The 16,798-nt window shown below is 44.1% G+C and overlaps 3 protein-coding genes across 5 annotated transcripts in view; 1 reads left to right on the top strand and 2 right to left on the bottom strand.

The window, feature by feature from the left end:
• Positions 1–1,194: 1,194 nt before the first annotated feature.
• On the bottom strand, positions 1,195–4,252 carry LOC118426593 (alpha-(1,3)-fucosyltransferase 7-like). 2 transcript variants are annotated; one of them, XM_035836085.1, is made up of 2 exons: positions 4,108–4,252; positions 1,195–2,756 (listed from the first exon to the last, which is right to left on the bottom strand). In XM_035836085.1, the coding sequence occupies exon 2, from the start codon at positions 2,668–2,670 to the stop codon at positions 1,312–1,314; it is 1,359 nt and encodes a 452-aa protein (XP_035691978.1). In that variant the 5' UTR covers positions 2,671–2,756; positions 4,108–4,252; the 3' UTR covers positions 1,195–1,311. The 2 variants fall into 2 exon arrangements, with proteins under 2 accessions (XP_035691978.1, XP_035691979.1); XM_035836086.1 differs by lacking the exon at positions 4,108–4,252 and adding an exon at positions 3,885–4,100.
• Positions 4,253–4,281: 29 nt separating this feature from the next.
• Positions 4,282–7,975, top strand: LOC118426592 (alpha-(1,3)-fucosyltransferase 7-like). 2 transcript variants are annotated; one of them, XM_035836083.1, is made up of 2 exons: positions 4,282–4,380; positions 5,696–7,975. In XM_035836083.1, the coding sequence occupies exon 2, from the start codon at positions 5,992–5,994 to the stop codon at positions 7,402–7,404; it is 1,413 nt and encodes a 470-aa protein (XP_035691976.1). In that variant the 5' UTR covers positions 4,282–4,380; positions 5,696–5,991; the 3' UTR covers positions 7,405–7,975. The 2 variants fall into 2 exon arrangements, with proteins under 2 accessions (XP_035691976.1, XP_035691977.1); XM_035836084.1 differs by lacking the exon at positions 4,282–4,380 and adding an exon at positions 4,948–4,985.
• Positions 7,976–9,593: 1,618 nt separating this feature from the next.
• Positions 9,594–16,798, bottom strand: part of LOC118425360 (glutathione hydrolase 1 proenzyme-like) — a 19,295-nt gene continuing 12,090 nt past the window's right edge. The window contains exons 6-13 of the mRNA XM_035834168.1: positions 16,395–16,544; positions 15,489–15,625; positions 14,948–15,027; positions 14,281–14,388; positions 13,751–13,860; positions 13,067–13,197; positions 12,340–12,462; positions 9,594–9,811 (exon numbers count right to left, since the gene is read on the bottom strand). Of these exons, the coding sequence (XP_035690061.1) occupies positions 9,671–9,811; positions 12,340–12,462; positions 13,067–13,197; positions 13,751–13,860; positions 14,281–14,388; positions 14,948–15,027; positions 15,489–15,625; positions 16,395–16,544 (980 nt within the window). The 3' untranslated portion in view covers positions 9,594–9,670. The remainder of the gene's footprint in view (positions 9,812–12,339; positions 12,463–13,066; positions 13,198–13,750; positions 13,861–14,280; positions 14,389–14,947; positions 15,028–15,488; positions 15,626–16,394; positions 16,545–16,798) is intronic.

The following is a 16,798-nucleotide window of genomic DNA, read 5'->3' on the forward strand; positions in this document are numbered from 1 at the left end:
TGCCTCAGAGTCTGTGCTATAAAACCCTATTGTAGTCCTGTGTACTCAAACATTGAAAACCAGGTACATGCACGGCCTCGTACATTTGTAGAATCTATGAATTTTGATAGCAAACTGCCTCAAATGTTTTTCACTAATGAAGTAGACAGGAACTGAATTTAGAAAAGTGGCGCCTGCACGTTTTTCTATAACAATGTTGTCGTTTTGTGTGTTTAACTTTGTTTAGATGTAAACAATAGATGTGTTTTTTGGCCTTCAGTATAGCAAGACTAAAGCAGGATGTACCAGGATTTACAAACAGAACTGGCAACCAAACTAGTTTTGAAAACATTAAAATCTAAGTGAATTAGCTGTTGTGGAATTTTATGAATGAATAAATGAATGAATACATGACACAATGGGTGACAAAGGCTATTAACAACAATGGTACAGCGCTGAAATACTATGATAAGAGCTAGAAAGTCGACATTTGTAAGCAAATATATAATGTTCACCTTCAAATGTTGTAGTCTAACACACTACGGATTCGGTGTGTCATTCTGCACTTCCGCCACCAAGAGCCATATATCTTTTATAATGTCATAGGACAGAACCGTCTACAAATGCTGCTATAAAAGAAGCAAACTATCCACAACAAGTTTGTCTACGACTAGGCAGTTGAATTTTGGACGAAAAGCTCGGGGCTGTCCAGAAATCGTCCCAAATTTTCTGCCGTAGATTTCCCGCGCGGCAACTATGGGCGGGCCTGATAGTTCACCGAGTGTTCAGTGGCCTCTATCGTCCTCAGTTTAACGGTCGTTTGTTGAAATCAGCCTCCTGCGACCAGGAGAGGAACTGCAGGGCTGCATATACTACGAATCCCCTCTTCTTGTTACCTCAGTGAAGGAGGTATTGTTTTAGGTGGTCGGTTTGCATCTGTGTGTGTGTTTGTGTGTGTGCGCGCGTGTGTGTGTGTGTGTGTTTGTGTGTGTTTGTGTGTGGGTTTGTGTGTGTCTCTTTGTGTATGTGTGTGCTTGTGTCTGTATCTGTGTGTTTGTTTCTGTGTGTCTGTGTGTGTCTGTGTGTGTGCAAGTGTATATGTGTTTGTGTGCGTGTCTGTCCGTTTGTGTGTGTGTGTGTCTGTGTGCGTGGGGGGGGGGGGGAGATGATTTCCTAACAGACACGCATTACAATTAAAGTAAGAAGATGAGGTAATAAATTTTCTATTCTATTTTATTTCAATCTGTACATAAGCGTTGCCACCTTTATTTGGTGTTTTCTCCCTGGCCTGTAAGCTTTCTTTGTGCGACGTATTGAATACACACTCAGATATTAGCGAAAACGCGCTGCATACTCTGGTTTGCTATGTTTCTCGCCAACCCACATCATCGGCTGACAGAACTCGTAGTTCTCGCCTCTCCACCACCTGTCTAAGTCCGTGTACACCTTTCTCTCCGTCCGGGACACCTGCAGGAGTTTCTTACAGACTTCACAGAATCTAGACTCGTAGTCGGGGAGGTTTTTTGGAGGAGCGGTTTTCCATGCAAAATATCTGTTATACTCATCGTCGTTCTGGTCCAGATACTTCAGATAGTTTGCCAATGCCTCTGGGGATCCGAAGTCATCAACATGGATAAAAGAGTTCGGTGGAGCAACTCTCTCATAGTCACCCTTTTGAGCGCCGAGTACGACTGGAACGACATCGTAATCAAGGGAATTGTGCCAGAACTTTTCCGTTATGTATTCCACGCATCTGAAGTTTTCAAATGCCAAATAGAACTTGTACGGGCGTATATGATCCCTTAAGCATGACAAGTCTTTTCTATCCTTCTTACAAGAGCGACTCACATTTCCGCATGCTCCAAAAACTTCCACCCGGATGTACTGCATCAACTCACGAGCGTAGCTAAACCTGTCCAAATATCTGTAGCAATAACTCGCATACCATATGACTAGCTTAGATTTCTCTCTTGCGTAATCCTTGTTTGTAGGAGGCGGGTTTCCAGCCAGTGCTTTGTAAAGCGGGGTGATATGGCCCCACGGCGCGAGAATGTCGGAATCGTTTCTGTAGGACATGGTCCAATTAAAGATGCCATTATAAGAAATTAAGTCCCAGTCTCTTGTGATGGTTGGGGGTTCGTACGCAAAATATATCCAAATCTGATGCTCAGGCCGAGTCTTGGGAAAGTGACTGTTGCGGTAGACTGCAGGTATATCATGCACTCCTCGAAAGACAATGGCGTCGGCATCTTCTGTATCTATCTTCCTTCGTTGCTTTTTGTTATTAATCTTGATGAATTCACACTGGGGCATGGAGAAACAAGGTATCGACTTTGGTCTCGGCCATTTCTTAGTCGTGCTCCAAATGATGATCTTCTTGTGGTCTGGCGGCTTCTTTACTGACAGGGTCGACGCTTCAACGTTCCAGGTTTGATAAAATCGTGAGGACTGATTGTTATAATCCGAAGGAACGAAGTTGTCGTATCTGGGGAGTGCTGAGCGCTGAATAAGAGACACGTTTTCGACTCCATCCCGAGAAACTTCAGTCTTGTTGTAACCAACTAAACGATTCAAGCTAACCGGCATCGTTAATACATAACTGTACGCCATGAACGCAATGTACAGGAAGAAACATGCTTTTAGAAGACTTTCGCATCTCTTTAATTGGGCTTGTTGTTTTTGAAGTTCCATTTTGCTCAGTCTCCCAGTGGACGTGTTTTCTAACAGTATTTCCTAAGATGTCAACGTAGCGTCTGATGGGCGGTTGGTATCTGAGTCTGAAACAAAGAAAAAGACTTGATGGATTAGAAAATTTATCAGAACAAGCTAAGCAAGCCTGATAGTGCATTGATCGATAACGTGCACTTATTGTGTATATGTAATACAAAGGTTCTACAATTAAAGTTAACATTGTCGCTCTATCACCTAATATGGAACGCCGTGTGTATGTTGTGTGTATGTTCGCTCTAAACATTTTCCTGTCGTCTCGTCACTTTTAACTTTGCACTTTTAAGAATTGAGAGGCGTGGCCCAGATTTTACAGTAGTGTCTGTCATTTTGAAGACAATCTATTGTTGTCTAATCATCAACGGCTATGTTTGACCCATTTTATTCTAAACACGATCAAAGGCACGGATGCCACTAATATCACTATCCATATACTTAGTTCCTCAGTGCTTTATTAGAGCATTAATAATATCATGCGTATTGACAAACCGACCATAGCTAAACCCATACAATCCTGCATTTTCATCATTACCATTGAGCGATATACTGTAAATGCATTTAATTTCGCGGGGATTTAATTTCGCGGTAGCGGCAAAATGGACATTTCGCGGTGGATTTAATTTCGCGGTAGCGCCATCCCGCGAAATTCAATGCATTTTCAGCACTGCACTGTAGTCACGAACTGCCGTGTAAAACCCGGCGCCTCTACAAACCGCCAGTCGGAAAACACTTGCTGGTTACCCGGTAAGGGTCCTATACAGACGGATAGAACAGTTTCCATGCTTTTGACTTGTTCTTGCGTGAGCCACTGTTACTGATCTAATCGTATCTACCCTCTCAATACGTAATAGTATACAGTAGTACGACCTTTGTATCATGGTGAACATACTGTACAGTACTGTAATACAGTTGGTCGTATGAAAAAATTACATGTGTGTCTTCAGTCAAGACTTCACCGTAGTAAGTATGTCAAACATTTCATTATACAGTGACAAAGACAGTAGTAGTATGTACATGGAGCGGAAAAGGGGCACCTTAGGCGGCGCCAGCAGACGAAATATTCGCGGTGGATTTAATTTCGCGGTGAAGCGGCCGCCGCGAAAACCGCGAATATTAATCCACCGCGAATATTTCTGCATTTACAGTATATATATAGTCTTGTTGTGACCTGTACTTACCTAGGTTGGGCAAAAATGTACAAGAAAGGTCTTCATTCTGACATTCATTCAATAACAGAAGCATCGGGAGCGTTTGGACGGTCGCCCAACTTTCTGCATTTTAGAGGAGAAACATGGTGGCGCGATTTTCCTCAATAACAACCTTCCTTGCAGTACATGGCACTGCGTTCGTATCCTGTATAAACAGGTGCAGAAATAAACACTGACGACAAAAGCAACTCACCGGAGATGATAGACTGCATGGGTACGACCAAGGAGCTTTTATGTCAGATGGTTTGTCTACTAGCGACGGTTGGCAGGACGTCTGGAGAGTTGTGCATGTTTGTGTGTCCAAAATCGCGGCGGTTCAGCCTCGCAAACGTTAACCCAAACCGGTCTAACCAGATTCACAATACTAATTAAGTATCCAGCTGTCACAATCCCAGCAGTTCTCCAGAAGTCCTGCCAACCGTCCTAGCTGAAGGTTTTAGCTGGGCTGTGTTTCAGTCAATCTCTGGTAAGTAGGTTTCATTGTGAAATTGTATTCTTTTCACTCCTCGCGAATACTGTGTTATGTACTCTATTCAAATTGTTATGGAGAAACGAAGACAGACGTTACGTTTCCTCGAGTATGTGTAGAAAACGTCGCAACGTAAGTAGGTCGCGCCAAGGATAATTATATAAACCTCCTTGGTCGCGCACATGCCCCAGATTCAAATCTGACTCTGTTGAATTAATCCGTACACGCTGGCATTTATTTGCCCCCCTCCCCCCGGCTGATTGTGCGAAAGTTTTGAAAAAGAAAGGAAAGGAAATGAGGCTTCAAGTCAAATCTGACTGTTTTTCTAAGTACGTATATTTATTTATTCATTTGTTCAGCTGTTTACAAACAGCCAGGGCTGCCCAACTAGCCGTAAAACGTTGAAAGCTACGAAGACTGTTTAGTGAGAAGAAAAAACGACAGAGATCCCTACTATACCCGTGCTGGTAATCGTGTTTGGAAGAAAAACTAAGGCTAAAAATGACGGCTGAAGGGTAGACAACAATATAATTAACGGTTTGTCTTCAATATGACGAATACTGGGGGGGTGATAAATGGCACCGGGTACTCTCCAAGCAGAGGTTCGGCTCCGACTGACATGTTTTTATGCGTTTCTATCGGGCTTTCTATTCGTTGCTGTCTTCTTTATGTCCTCCTGCATTGATGTTTGCGTCAGCCGGCAGATGTTTGACAGGAAGGCATGGAGAAAACAGCACAAAATAGAAAGTCCGATAAAAACGCTTAAAATCACGTCAAAAAAACAGCCGGAGCCGAACCTCTGCTTAGGCATCAGGGCATGGAAGTGTCGGCTGCCACAAATTCCAGCCTTCTTTTACGCACAAAGGATTAGGGCCAAACTTGTGGCGATAAAAATGGAATTTCTCCTTGCTATGTTTATTCTATTCTGTCTATTTATAATAAATGAACAAAAATCCTTTCTTATAAGTCCATGTCATGTTGATAAAGCAAAAGTGTAATTACCATGACATAACGTTGTGGTACCTTACAATGGCTACACCTACAAATAGATATTGGCGTGTACAGGCCTAGCTTCTTGAAAGACAGTTATAAATGTACACGTTAAGACACATGGACATGGTTAATATAATTGCTTATGTAAATTTTTCTGTGCTACTTGAAGATCGAAAACCAGGGCAGGGATATATCATTCTGTATCTTCAAAGTATCTAATATATATAGCCGGTATAACCGCCCTTTGGTGTAACGCACCAGCTACATTAATACAATGGTACTCCGTCCCCTTAAAGAACTTCTCCTATTGCATTTTCAGATCCATCCTGACTTCAATGAATACATGTGATGGGTTCTTTATCGTGCCCGACTTGTGGGTCTCCTGAAAAGTGCCATCGGAGAATATTCGAAGTCCCTAACGTAGCCAAGCTGCTCATTATCATCTCAGTTAAGTAAGAAACCTGAACTAAGGTGCATCTCAAAGAGCACATCATCGTGAATTGTTAACATTTTAATCCGTGTGACCTCGAAAGATCCTGAGCCACACACACCGACCACAGACGTCACAGTACCATCTACTGCTTCGGATCCACGTCAACTGAAAGACTGATCGGTATGGAGCTTAAACACGAAAGCCTCAAATTGAAGATATGCGACCGCCTTCTGAAACTATGCTTCTTCCTGTACATTGCGTTCATGGCGTACAGTTATGTATTAACGATGCCGGTTAGCTTGAATCGTTTAGTTGGTTACAACAGGACTGAAGTTTCTCAGGATGGAGTCGAAAACGTGTCTCTTATTCAGCGCTCAGCACTCCCCAGATACGACAACTTCGTTCCTTTTGAAGATAGCGTTAACAATCAGTCGACACGAGCTTATAAAACATGGAACGCAGAGGCATCGAATCTTTCCCTACAGAAGAAAGAAGATAACAACAAAAAGATCATCATTTGGACCGCGACTGAAAGATGGCCTACTCCAGAGGCGGTGCCATGCCGCTCCATGCCCCAGTGTGAATTCATTAAGATCACTACCAAGAAAAAACGAAGAAAGATGAAGACTGCAGATGCCGACGCCATTATCTTCAGAGGAGTGCTTGATATACCCGGAGTCTATAAGAGAAAGCATTTTCCCAAGACTCGGCCCGAGCACCAAATTTGGATATACTTTCCATATGAACCCCCAACCATCACAAGAGGCTGGGACTTAGCTTCGTATTCAGGCGTCTTTAACTGGACCATGTCCTACAGAAACGATTCCGACATTCTCGCCCCGTGGGGACATATTACCCCGCTTTACAAAGCACTGGCTGAAAACCCGCCTCCTACAAACAAAGATTACGCACAAGAGAAATCTAAGCTAGTCATATGGTATGTGACTTACTGCTACAAATATCTTGATAGGTTTAGTTATGCTGCTGAGTTGATGCAGCACATTCAGGTAGACGTTTTTGGGAAATGCGGAAATGTAAGCGGCTCATGTAAGAAAGATAGACAAGACTTGTCATGCTTAAGGGATCATATACGCCCGTACAAGTTCTATTTGGCATTTGAAAACTTCAGATGCGTGGAATACATAACGGAAAAGTTCTGGCACAATTCCCTTGATTACGATGTCGTTCCAGTCGTACTCGGCGCTCCAAAGGGTGACTATGAGAGAGTTGCTCCACCGAACTCTTTTATCCATGTTGATGACTTCGGATCCCCAGAGGCATTGGCAAACTACCTGAAGTATCTGGACCAGAACGACGATGAGTATAACAGATATTTTGCATGGAAAACCACTCCTCCAAAAAACCTCCCCGACTACGAGTCTAGATTCTGTGAGGTCTGTAAGAAACTCCTGCAGGTGTCCCGGACGGAGAGAAAGGTGTACACGGACTTAGACAGGTGGTGGAGAGGCGAGAACTACGAGTTCTGTCAGCCTGTCGTCTGGGTTGACAAACATGATGCCCCCAGGAATGCAGCACATTCACCCTTTCTTGTCTCGTTAGGGACAGATATCATAATTACGTCTAAACGGCCGTAATCAACAAACACCAACTGTCATTGTTATTGCATGGGCCGACTTCTCTCTCATCGCACATGGGGCTGAATTGCGCGGAGCTCACAAAAGGCAGGGCCTAATCGCAAGGTCTGGAGGGATCTGCCATTCGGCACCACTCAGGTGACCTCAATACGACAGTCATTGCCAAGGTGCGGCCATAGGACTGAAGGGTTGAACTACTCACACCGGGAAGGACGTCTAACCGGCCGAATTGAACACCAATTGCAACTGACTCTAACTACTCACCAAGCAGATATTAGGCTCCAGCTCTTTTTTATTAAGTTTTAATGTGTTTTTATCGGGCTCTCTATTTTGTACTGTTTATAGCATGTGGAATCTAGTCTAACTGGCTACATTGATTATGTTATTATGAAGAAATGTATGAAGGATAAATGTTACCATTAAAAACTGTAAGTAAAACAACATCGAATATAGAATACACATAGAATCGCCGGGTCATTCAGTGTCACTAGACAAAGTTGAAATTTTGTACACAGAACCAGACTTTTTCGCCAGAGGGATTAAAGAAGCAATCTACATCCGGGCTCTACAACCATCCCTGAACAGAGACGGTGGGCGCCATAGACTTCCTGCAACCTATAATCCACTGCTCACTGAGTCACGTGTGCTATCTACAAAACGTGACGTCACAACAGCAGTGGATTGTTCATTCCTTGACAAAGACTGATGCTGTACAGTCGAAAATTTGGGTGAGTCCAATTTTGGTGTTGGAAATTACAGTTCAACTATTTCAAGAATGACTTGTACCAACACAGATGTACTTTCAAGTTAACATCGAATATGTTTGATTTATTGTGAGTGAAATAATTTTTAAAATCTACTCATCAACCTATCATAGTAAAGACAAAAAAGTGGTCAATATAGAAAAATAATGACCGGTGGTTATGTTAAAATGAAGCCATCTCATTGGTCAACGTACAATCTATGGCAATTTGTATATTCATAAGCTGAACCACATTCATTGCTAATATCTCAAAAAAATTTATCTATCTTTTTCAACATCATTGTAGATAATCTAGTTGACATTATGTTAATGTAGGGATGGGGAAAACAGATATTATGTACTTTGTAGAATCGTGATGCGTAATTTGTAATTCTTAGCTGTGTCGCAAGTTGCCCTGTCGTACTTCATAACAAGGCTATAATGTATTCTGTCTGAGGAGAGCGTCTGCTATTGTTGTGTGATTAGTGCCAACGGGGTGTTACCTTTTGTTCTATCCTTTGAAGTAATGTGCATCAAAGAACAACAAAGCCAATAGCAGGTACATGTTATAATTAGTGCCATATAGCTGTAGACGGTGTCTGGATGTGTGTCTGGGATTCTGAATAAAGAAAGCCGGGAGTTGGAAGTTGAGGACAGTTGGACAGAGACTTGAGACAGAGAGAGGGTCCCGACTGACAGCTCCCGTGCGTGTCAATGGCATGCCCTGTGTCTTGTGTGTGTCTCTTTAGTCCTGTAGTTTAATAGTCCCTCGTGCAGCATTCTAAAAGAACCTGGGGTCCACAACATTGGCCCCACTTCTTACATTAACAGCACTACGCTTATTCAGGAAAATAAAAAAGCATTGTCTTGTTTCTGCAAAGAGTTGTCTATAGTTAGTATATAATCTGTCTATAGACAAAAAGTGGTCAATATGGACAAAATAATGACCGGTACTTATGGTAAGATGAAGCCTTCTCATTGGTCAACGTCATCTGGAAATATGATAGTTTGCTTTAATCAGCTTAGGTCCCATTTCCAAGGTCCGTTAGGCTTAGGTCCCATTTCCAAACCGGGGCCCGGCCGGGATGTTTGCGGAAACTTTAAAAACAGAAGACTTCACAAAGAAATACAAATTAATATGACTAATATTGTTTACGTTCTCTGTGTTTTGTTGCCTTTTATTTCATATTTTTCGTTTCTGAGTGCACAACCCGCCGTACGTGCAAATACGTGTTGTCTACGTGCCAAAACGTGGGCAATCTTTTGCGATCCGTAAGTGGTAAGTACCGCCTCCGTACGAACTCGTAGGGAATCCGACGGATTTTGGAGCACGCAGACACGCCGTAGAACTTTACGTGCAGGGAAAACTTTGTGTGCCATCGGGCTGCGGATTTGCCCCCCGTACGTGCCAGTGCAGCCTGAACGTTTTGAGAAATACGTGGCGGACGTGGCCTCCCCCCCCCCCCCCAAAAAAAAGAAGTACGGATATATTGCACGTACGGCGGGTTGTGCTCTAAGTTTAAACTAGAACCCCACAGGAAACCCTCCCTTCAGCGAGTCGCAGGCGGCATTGATGACGTCACCTCTCTTGGACACGCCGTTGACGATGGCGGATCCTGCCGTGTGGATCACGTGATTCTTCTGCCTCAGTCCCTCCAGAACGGCCTAGAAGTGAATGAAGAACATAATTTTATGAAAACGCCACTATAAACCAGTCTCTAAGTAGATTTTGAATTTAAAAATGGTTTTCTTATATTAAAGAAGTGCTTCTGTAAAAGGCTGTTGTTTCGGCCAGGAGTGTGTGTCTATAGCTAGGGCACAGCATTGGAAAGTGGAGCCCATCTCTCTCTCTCCTACCACCACTCTTAACCTTTCCAACCGAAGTCAGTTAATTTTACACCTGGGTGAAGTGAGGAAAGATCGCTTGAATGAGAGGATTTAAACTAGGCGCCAGGATCAGGTAGTGCGGGTTTTATTCGGGGACCCAATGCAGTCAACCCGCCGATCTCTTATTAGCGTTCTGGGGAGTTTAAGCCCGAAGGAGTTATCGCTACCCATAGCTAGGGTAGAGAGGATTTGAACCCAGGACCTCTGGGTTCCGGGCCAAACACCAAACAGTCGCGCCACACAACCCCACACCTACACGCACCTCCGGCTGGAACGGCCTGCTCCGTTCCGTGTCCACGCGATACGGTCATCCAGCCATCTCAGAAACTCCGTGGGACCGCGTGGCGCAATCGGCAGCACGTTTGACTCAGGTCCAGAAGGTCCTGGGTTCGAACCCCGCCGTGTCACCGATCTTGTGCCCTTGGGAAAGGCACTTTACACGACTTTCCTCACTTCACTCAAGTGAAAAATGAGTATATAGGCTACAATGGTCTTCAGCAAGTTGAAGTTGGTAGCCTCAAAACGAAAGAAGAAGAAGAAGAACCCACTCACCGACGGGTATAAAACTGGCGGGACATTGCTGTTTAGCCAAGCAGGGAATTGTTTTGTCCGCTCTTTTATGGAAGCCGAGTGCCCGGGTACGTTGAAGAATTTTGACTGGCGCTCTAAGTCTGGTATTTGTTTTGTGAAAAAGCAATGTTATACAGGGCTCTTTGGGGTGAAATATGTACAAGCCTGGTCCCGACCTCCTGTGTGAGATACTATAATGTTGATATGCAAGCTAAGATTACAGGATGTTCCTGTAAAGACCTTTCTTCCGCCATTTCAGGAATAAGATTTTTCCATCCAGCCTCTGCTTAGATAGGAGAGTGTATTGTTATATATACGCACCTCTGGTTGGAACGGCCTGCTCCTCTCCGTGTCCACGCGATCCGGTCATCCAGCCTCTGCTTAGATAGGAGGGTGTATTGTTATATATACGCACCTCTGGTTGGAACGGCCTGCTCCGTTCCATGTCCACGCGATCAGGTCATCCAGCCTCTGACTAGATAGGAGGGTGTATTGTTATATATATACGCACCTCTGGCTGGAACGTTCTGCTCCTCTCCGTGTCCACGCGATCCGGTCATCCAGCCTCTGACTAGATGAGGGGGTGTATTGTTATATATACGCACCTCTGGTTGGAACGGCCTGCTCCGTTCCGTGTCCACGCGATCCGGTCATCCAGCCTCTGACTAGATAGGAGGGTGTATTGTTATATATACGCACCTCTGGCTGGAACGGCCTGCTCCTCTCCGTGTCCACGTGATCCGGTCATCCAGCCTCTGCTTAGATAGGAGAGTGTATTGTTATATATACGCACCTCTGGTTGGAACGGCCTGCTCCTCTCCGTGTCCACGCGGTCAGGTCATCCAGCCTCTGACTAGATAAGAGAGTGTATTGTTATATATACGCACCTCTGGCTGGAACGGCCTGCTCCTCTCCGTGTCCACGTGATCCGGTCATCCAGCCTCTGACTAGATATAGAGGGTGTATTGTTATATATACGCACCTCTGGTTGGAACGGCCTGCTCCTCTCCGTGTCCACGCGGTCCGGTCATCCAGCCTCTGACTAGATAGGAGGGTGTATTGTTACATATATACGCACCTCTGGCTGGAACGGCCTGCTCCTCTCCGTGTCCACGCGGTCCGGTCATCCAGCCTCTGACTAGATAGGAGGGTGTATTGTTATATATACGCACCTCTGGCTGGAACGGCCTGCTCCTCTCCGTGTCCACGCGGTCCGGTCATCCAGCCTCTGACTAGATAGGAGGGTGTATTGTTATATATACGCACCTCTGGCTGGAACGGCCTGCTCCTCTCCGTGTCCACACGATCCGGTCATCCAGCCTCTGACTAGATAGGAGGGTGTATTGTTATATATACGCACCTCTGGTTGGAACGGCCTGCTCCTCTCCGTGTCCACGCGATCCGGTCATCCAGCCTCTGACTAGATAGGATGGTGTATTGTTATATATACGCACCTCTGGTTGGAACGGCCTGCTCCTCTCCGTGTCCACGCGGTCCGGTCATCCAGCCTCTGACTAGATAGGAGAGTGTATTGTTATATATACGCACCTCTGGTTGGAACGGCCTGCTCCTCTCCGTGTCCACGCGATCCGGTCATCCAGCCTCTGACTAGATAGGAGAGTGTATTGTTATACATACGCACCTCTGGTTGGAACGGCCTGCTCCTCTCCGTGTCCACGCGATCCGGTCATCCAGCCTCTGACTAGATAGGAGAGTGTATTGTTATACATACGCACCTCTGGCTGGAACGGCCTGCTCCTCTCCGTGTCCACGCGATCCGGTAACAGCTGATGATGTAGCCGCGGCGTCTCCACGGCAGGTCCGATGTCGAGCCCGAACCACAGGTGCTGCATCAGGACCTGGGGGGGCAAGGATCCGTCATGATGCCGAAATGATATTTGAAAAGTATATTCCATCCAATGGACAGTTTTAGTTACGTTCTAGGAGCAGGTAGCCTTTATTGTGGAGTAATGTCCTTGAACAAATAGGTACTGGGTAAATACATGTATGTAAAAGAATGCATTTTCCTTCAAACAAGTAATGTAAACGGTATGCCACACTCATCATGTGCATGTTGATATATCCACATCCCTGTTTATTACTTCTTTCGTATGCACTTGTTTGTATGTAACGTTGCGTATAGATGTGGAAGACATCATGAAAACAGACGTAGTTCTGTTGTTTCAATAAAGATAGTAACTTTAGCTCAGGGCTTAGTACGAAATACCACTTTGTGCAGCTTCATGAGATGTGCATTGAGTAACAGAAGAAGAATCCTGGTCACAAAGGCAAACATGGCCTCCCGATCTGCTCTAGTACGTCGCTAGAAGTTAGTCTTGAGAGTAAGGCCACATGTGGTTGAGAGTTGGTCGGTAAGGTTTTCTACGAGTTTATTTTTTCTTTGACTATAAATATTTAAAAAAAATCAAAGTCGAAGCAACCCGTTAATGACGTTTGCCTTACGTAAGCCGTTGCCGTGGTGATCTTTGTGCCGCCAGACGCGCCCGTCACCAGTCTGACGTCACTGTTCCCATCAACCACCACGGCAGGGTTCATGGACGACATCATTCGTTTTCCCGGCCTGATGAAGTTTGCTGATGGGAAAGAATAAAGCTTTTAGGCAATACGTGACAATAATCAAACTGATCAAGAGCTATCTACCACCGAAATATCATGTCCATCACATATGCACTACCTTAGAAAGCCACTAGGAGGCCCAGAATCGAATTATTTTTTCGTTTTGTTAAATCCTATCTACATACCAAATGTTATTAAGATTCATCTAGCTTCTCGAAGTACTTTGTCCATAGACTAACAAACAAACAAACACACATCACCAAAGGTAACAATGATAACTTGTCACTGAGGATTAAGAGGGACACAGAGGTTTTCTCCCAAAGTGTGCTATGTTTCATGATCATGTACATAGATATTCAAATGCAAAATTGCTGTGAAATGTCAAGTCTTAGGGTTGTTTCTAAATTAATAGACAAATATATCTTCACTGTTGCGGTGTTTCAGAAAACTGAAACAGCAACGTATCGTAACAAGCAAATTCTTACTCCTGTTTCTGTGGATCATACAACCGTCATTGAAGACCGATCTACCCATTTAAACACAATATGGACAACAGGCTTTGGTACGCACCCGGGGAAGGTGGAACTCCGAAAGAGTTGGTGAGGTTGGGGGAGGAGAAGTCGTCCATGAGGTTGTTGAGAATCACTCCTGTCGACCTGGACCGTAACTTGGAACCGAAACTATTAAAGATGATGGGAGATTACAAAATACGTCATGAGACCGGCAAACATCTGACAACAATATCAAGTTCTTTCTTTTTATTTCACATAAGTAGGCAAAACAACATGTGAATCTTAAGCCCACGCCTCCAATTGTACTCCAGGAAATGAGTTGAATAAAACGATCAAAACGTTCAATAATAAAAACAGCTGAGTAGTTCAAGTAAGGATTCATCATTCCCAAGCAAAAGGATAAGGGGGCATAAGGGGGCAATGAATAGCTAAAATGATATCACGCAATGCTTCAAGTCTTAATGTAATTTTGGGTAGTTGACATGATATGAAGTTGTTACAAAGAAAAAAAAATGTTCAAAATTATTGCAGAAAAATTTTGACATAGTGTAGGTAAATGAGAATAAATGGATGAAAGCTAACACTCACAACAGGTTGACGGTGCTGGTTACGGACACGGCGTCCCCGTTAGGCGCCAGAACAGACACGTGTGACGTGCCGCCGTCTTCGGGCAGGACGAAGGACGGACCGTAATACCTGTAAGGAATGACAAACACACAATAGTATACCATAGGGCTCATCTTTGAGGCGTCGCCAAAAACGCTTCAACGTTTTGTGAGTACTAAGCCCCTAAAGAACCATATTGCGCACGTCTTAACAACATGCCATTTCACAACTTCCCAATAAGTCGTTTTATTCCAGTGAACACGAGTGACTATCTTTCGTGCAATACATTATACAACCGCACGAGGGCTGCTGGCGCCAAGATGTCAACGGTCCAAGGAAGGAGTCCCGTGGTTGCCCCAACCCTACATGAGGCAGCCACGTCGACGCCATAACATCCAATGCCAACAAAACATTGGGCATGTTTACACGCTGCCTGCATGTGGGTCACTAGCACTGCGGCAAAGGAGAGGGCCTACGTATACACGGTCCTTGTAAGACCCGAAAATTGATGCGCGCGCGGATGTCATCCATATAGTCTAATCAACATAGCATAGTGGTCAACCAAACTAAGGGTCTGATGAGATTGTGATATTATGTAGCTGTGATTTGAAAGTTATCTAATTATGTATTCTCTGAACCTGTTACCCACCTATAGTCGTGCGTCGTGTCGTCAGCGATCATCCGCCTGAGAGATTCGGCATAGTCGCCTGACGTCATGTTTCTGATCAGCTGAAAAAAGAACCATCAGTAATCAGCTATGGTGTCCTAGATTACATAAACTTTTTAGTCTCTATCCTTTCGTTTGTCTATAGTGCCACAAATCATCAAAACATTAGTAATGTAGCAAGGCTATGTCTTCTTTAAAGTGCCATGATTCAACTGTAGTTTTTTTTAACCTCTGCCTTTGCATCATTTGAAAGATGCAAATATATCAATATCAGCTTTACAACATAAGCCAAATCTGGAAATACCAATATCAGGAAATATCCCCAATACTCAAATACTACCCAACCTCAACAAGAAAGTACTTGCTGTTGTTTTTTTTATCACCTGCTACAGAAATATCTACATAGTGGCATTATTAAAATGTTGCTTTCATTTTTCAATCAAGTCGTAACTTTGCAGCATTTGAAATGTGACTGTTTCCAATATACATGTAATCTGTAAAGGTTGTTTTCTTGATAACCTACCTCAGCTATATCTAAAAAGTTGGGATCCCCCAGCTCGGTTCTCTTGGCGTAGGCGAACTTGAAGGCCTCCACGATCCTGTGGTACGTCAGGATCTGGTTGTCTGTGCCGTCTATACTGGAAGGGCTGAACTGGTAACCTGTACAAGAAGTGGGTACATTTCCCGTTTGCTCACATCATCATCATCATCATCCCATAGCTGATTAATCAGCCGTTTGCTTAATACATATTAACCGATAAATCGCATTTAGACGTAACCTACGTGCTTTATACAATAGGTATTAGCTGCGTAGGGTCAAATGTAAGGGTTTTTTTTAATCTATTCAGTCTGACACTAATCTTCAGCTTTAACTGCCGTCCATAAGGGCGCTGACATAGGTCGCTGAAGTGGTTGTTGTACTACTCACACCGGCATGGACCCCTGATCTTTTCAATAAGTTAGATGAACTCTTCAATCTGGTACGAGGCCTCCGGTTTACGTATCTATCTAACCGAAGACAGCTCTTCATTCTAGCCAAGTGATGATGAAATAGGTGTGAGACACTCTTGAAACAGATCAGAGGACTGATCGAAAATTTGTTGGTTGCACCGATGTAGGTTAGACACCCAGGTAATAAGATACGCCAAAAAGCAGTTACTCAAGCAACTGGATATGATTTTGGAAACGGTCAGACGTTTCAGACAGCCATGCAGCGTCTTTCGTCAGTAATACTGCAGACATCTTGCTGGAGAGAGTTCTTATAGCCTAGCTATTAATTGATATTCAAAAGTGATCTAGTTGTAGAACATCTTCTGTCTGGAAATAACGTATGAAAATCTCTACAACGTGCTAAGCTTGTGCCTGTCAAGTAACATAAGAAAATTTTTGTCTTAAGAGAACGTCACAAGAATCTTCAAGTAGCCCTTACCGTCCAAGATGTTGAGGATGAGACTTAAGACGGCCCCGCTAGAAGGAGGAGGAGGAGACAGGACCGTCAGACCCCCCGCGAGGGTGATGTTGAGAGGTGACGTCACTTCCGCCACGTAGTCACGGAAGTCCTGTTCTGTGATGATGCCGCCTGTGGTGTTAAATGGATGAAAAAGTTTTTATTTGCACTAAACCCCTGTTATCTTATACATGTATCATTTCGGCTTTCAGTTCACAAGATGGCATAATCATACAGCCAACAGTGTGCACAGGTCTTATTCATGCCCTTCAACGATAGATGTGATTGACATTACTCTCCGAGCAGAGTTGATGGGGAAATCGTGACCTTTTCCATAATATATATGCAGTCTTTTTCTGTCAGCTATCCCCACCGATCGCGAAGTC

Source organism: Branchiostoma floridae, chromosome 11 (assembly GCF_000003815.2).
Source record: "Branchiostoma floridae strain S238N-H82 chromosome 11, Bfl_VNyyK, whole genome shotgun sequence".
NCBI classification, from domain to species: domain Eukaryota; kingdom Metazoa; phylum Chordata; class Leptocardii; order Amphioxiformes; family Branchiostomatidae; genus Branchiostoma; species Branchiostoma floridae.

What these genes read in the sequence shown, in the direction of transcription:
- LOC118426593 (XM_035836085.1), bottom strand. Translation starts at nt 2,670, where the DNA reads ATGGAACTTCAAAAACAACAAGCCCAATTAAAGAGATGCGAAAGTCTT.
- LOC118426592 (XM_035836083.1), top strand. Translation starts at nt 5,992, where the DNA reads ATGGAGCTTAAACACGAAAGCCTCAAATTGAAGATATGCGACCGCCTT.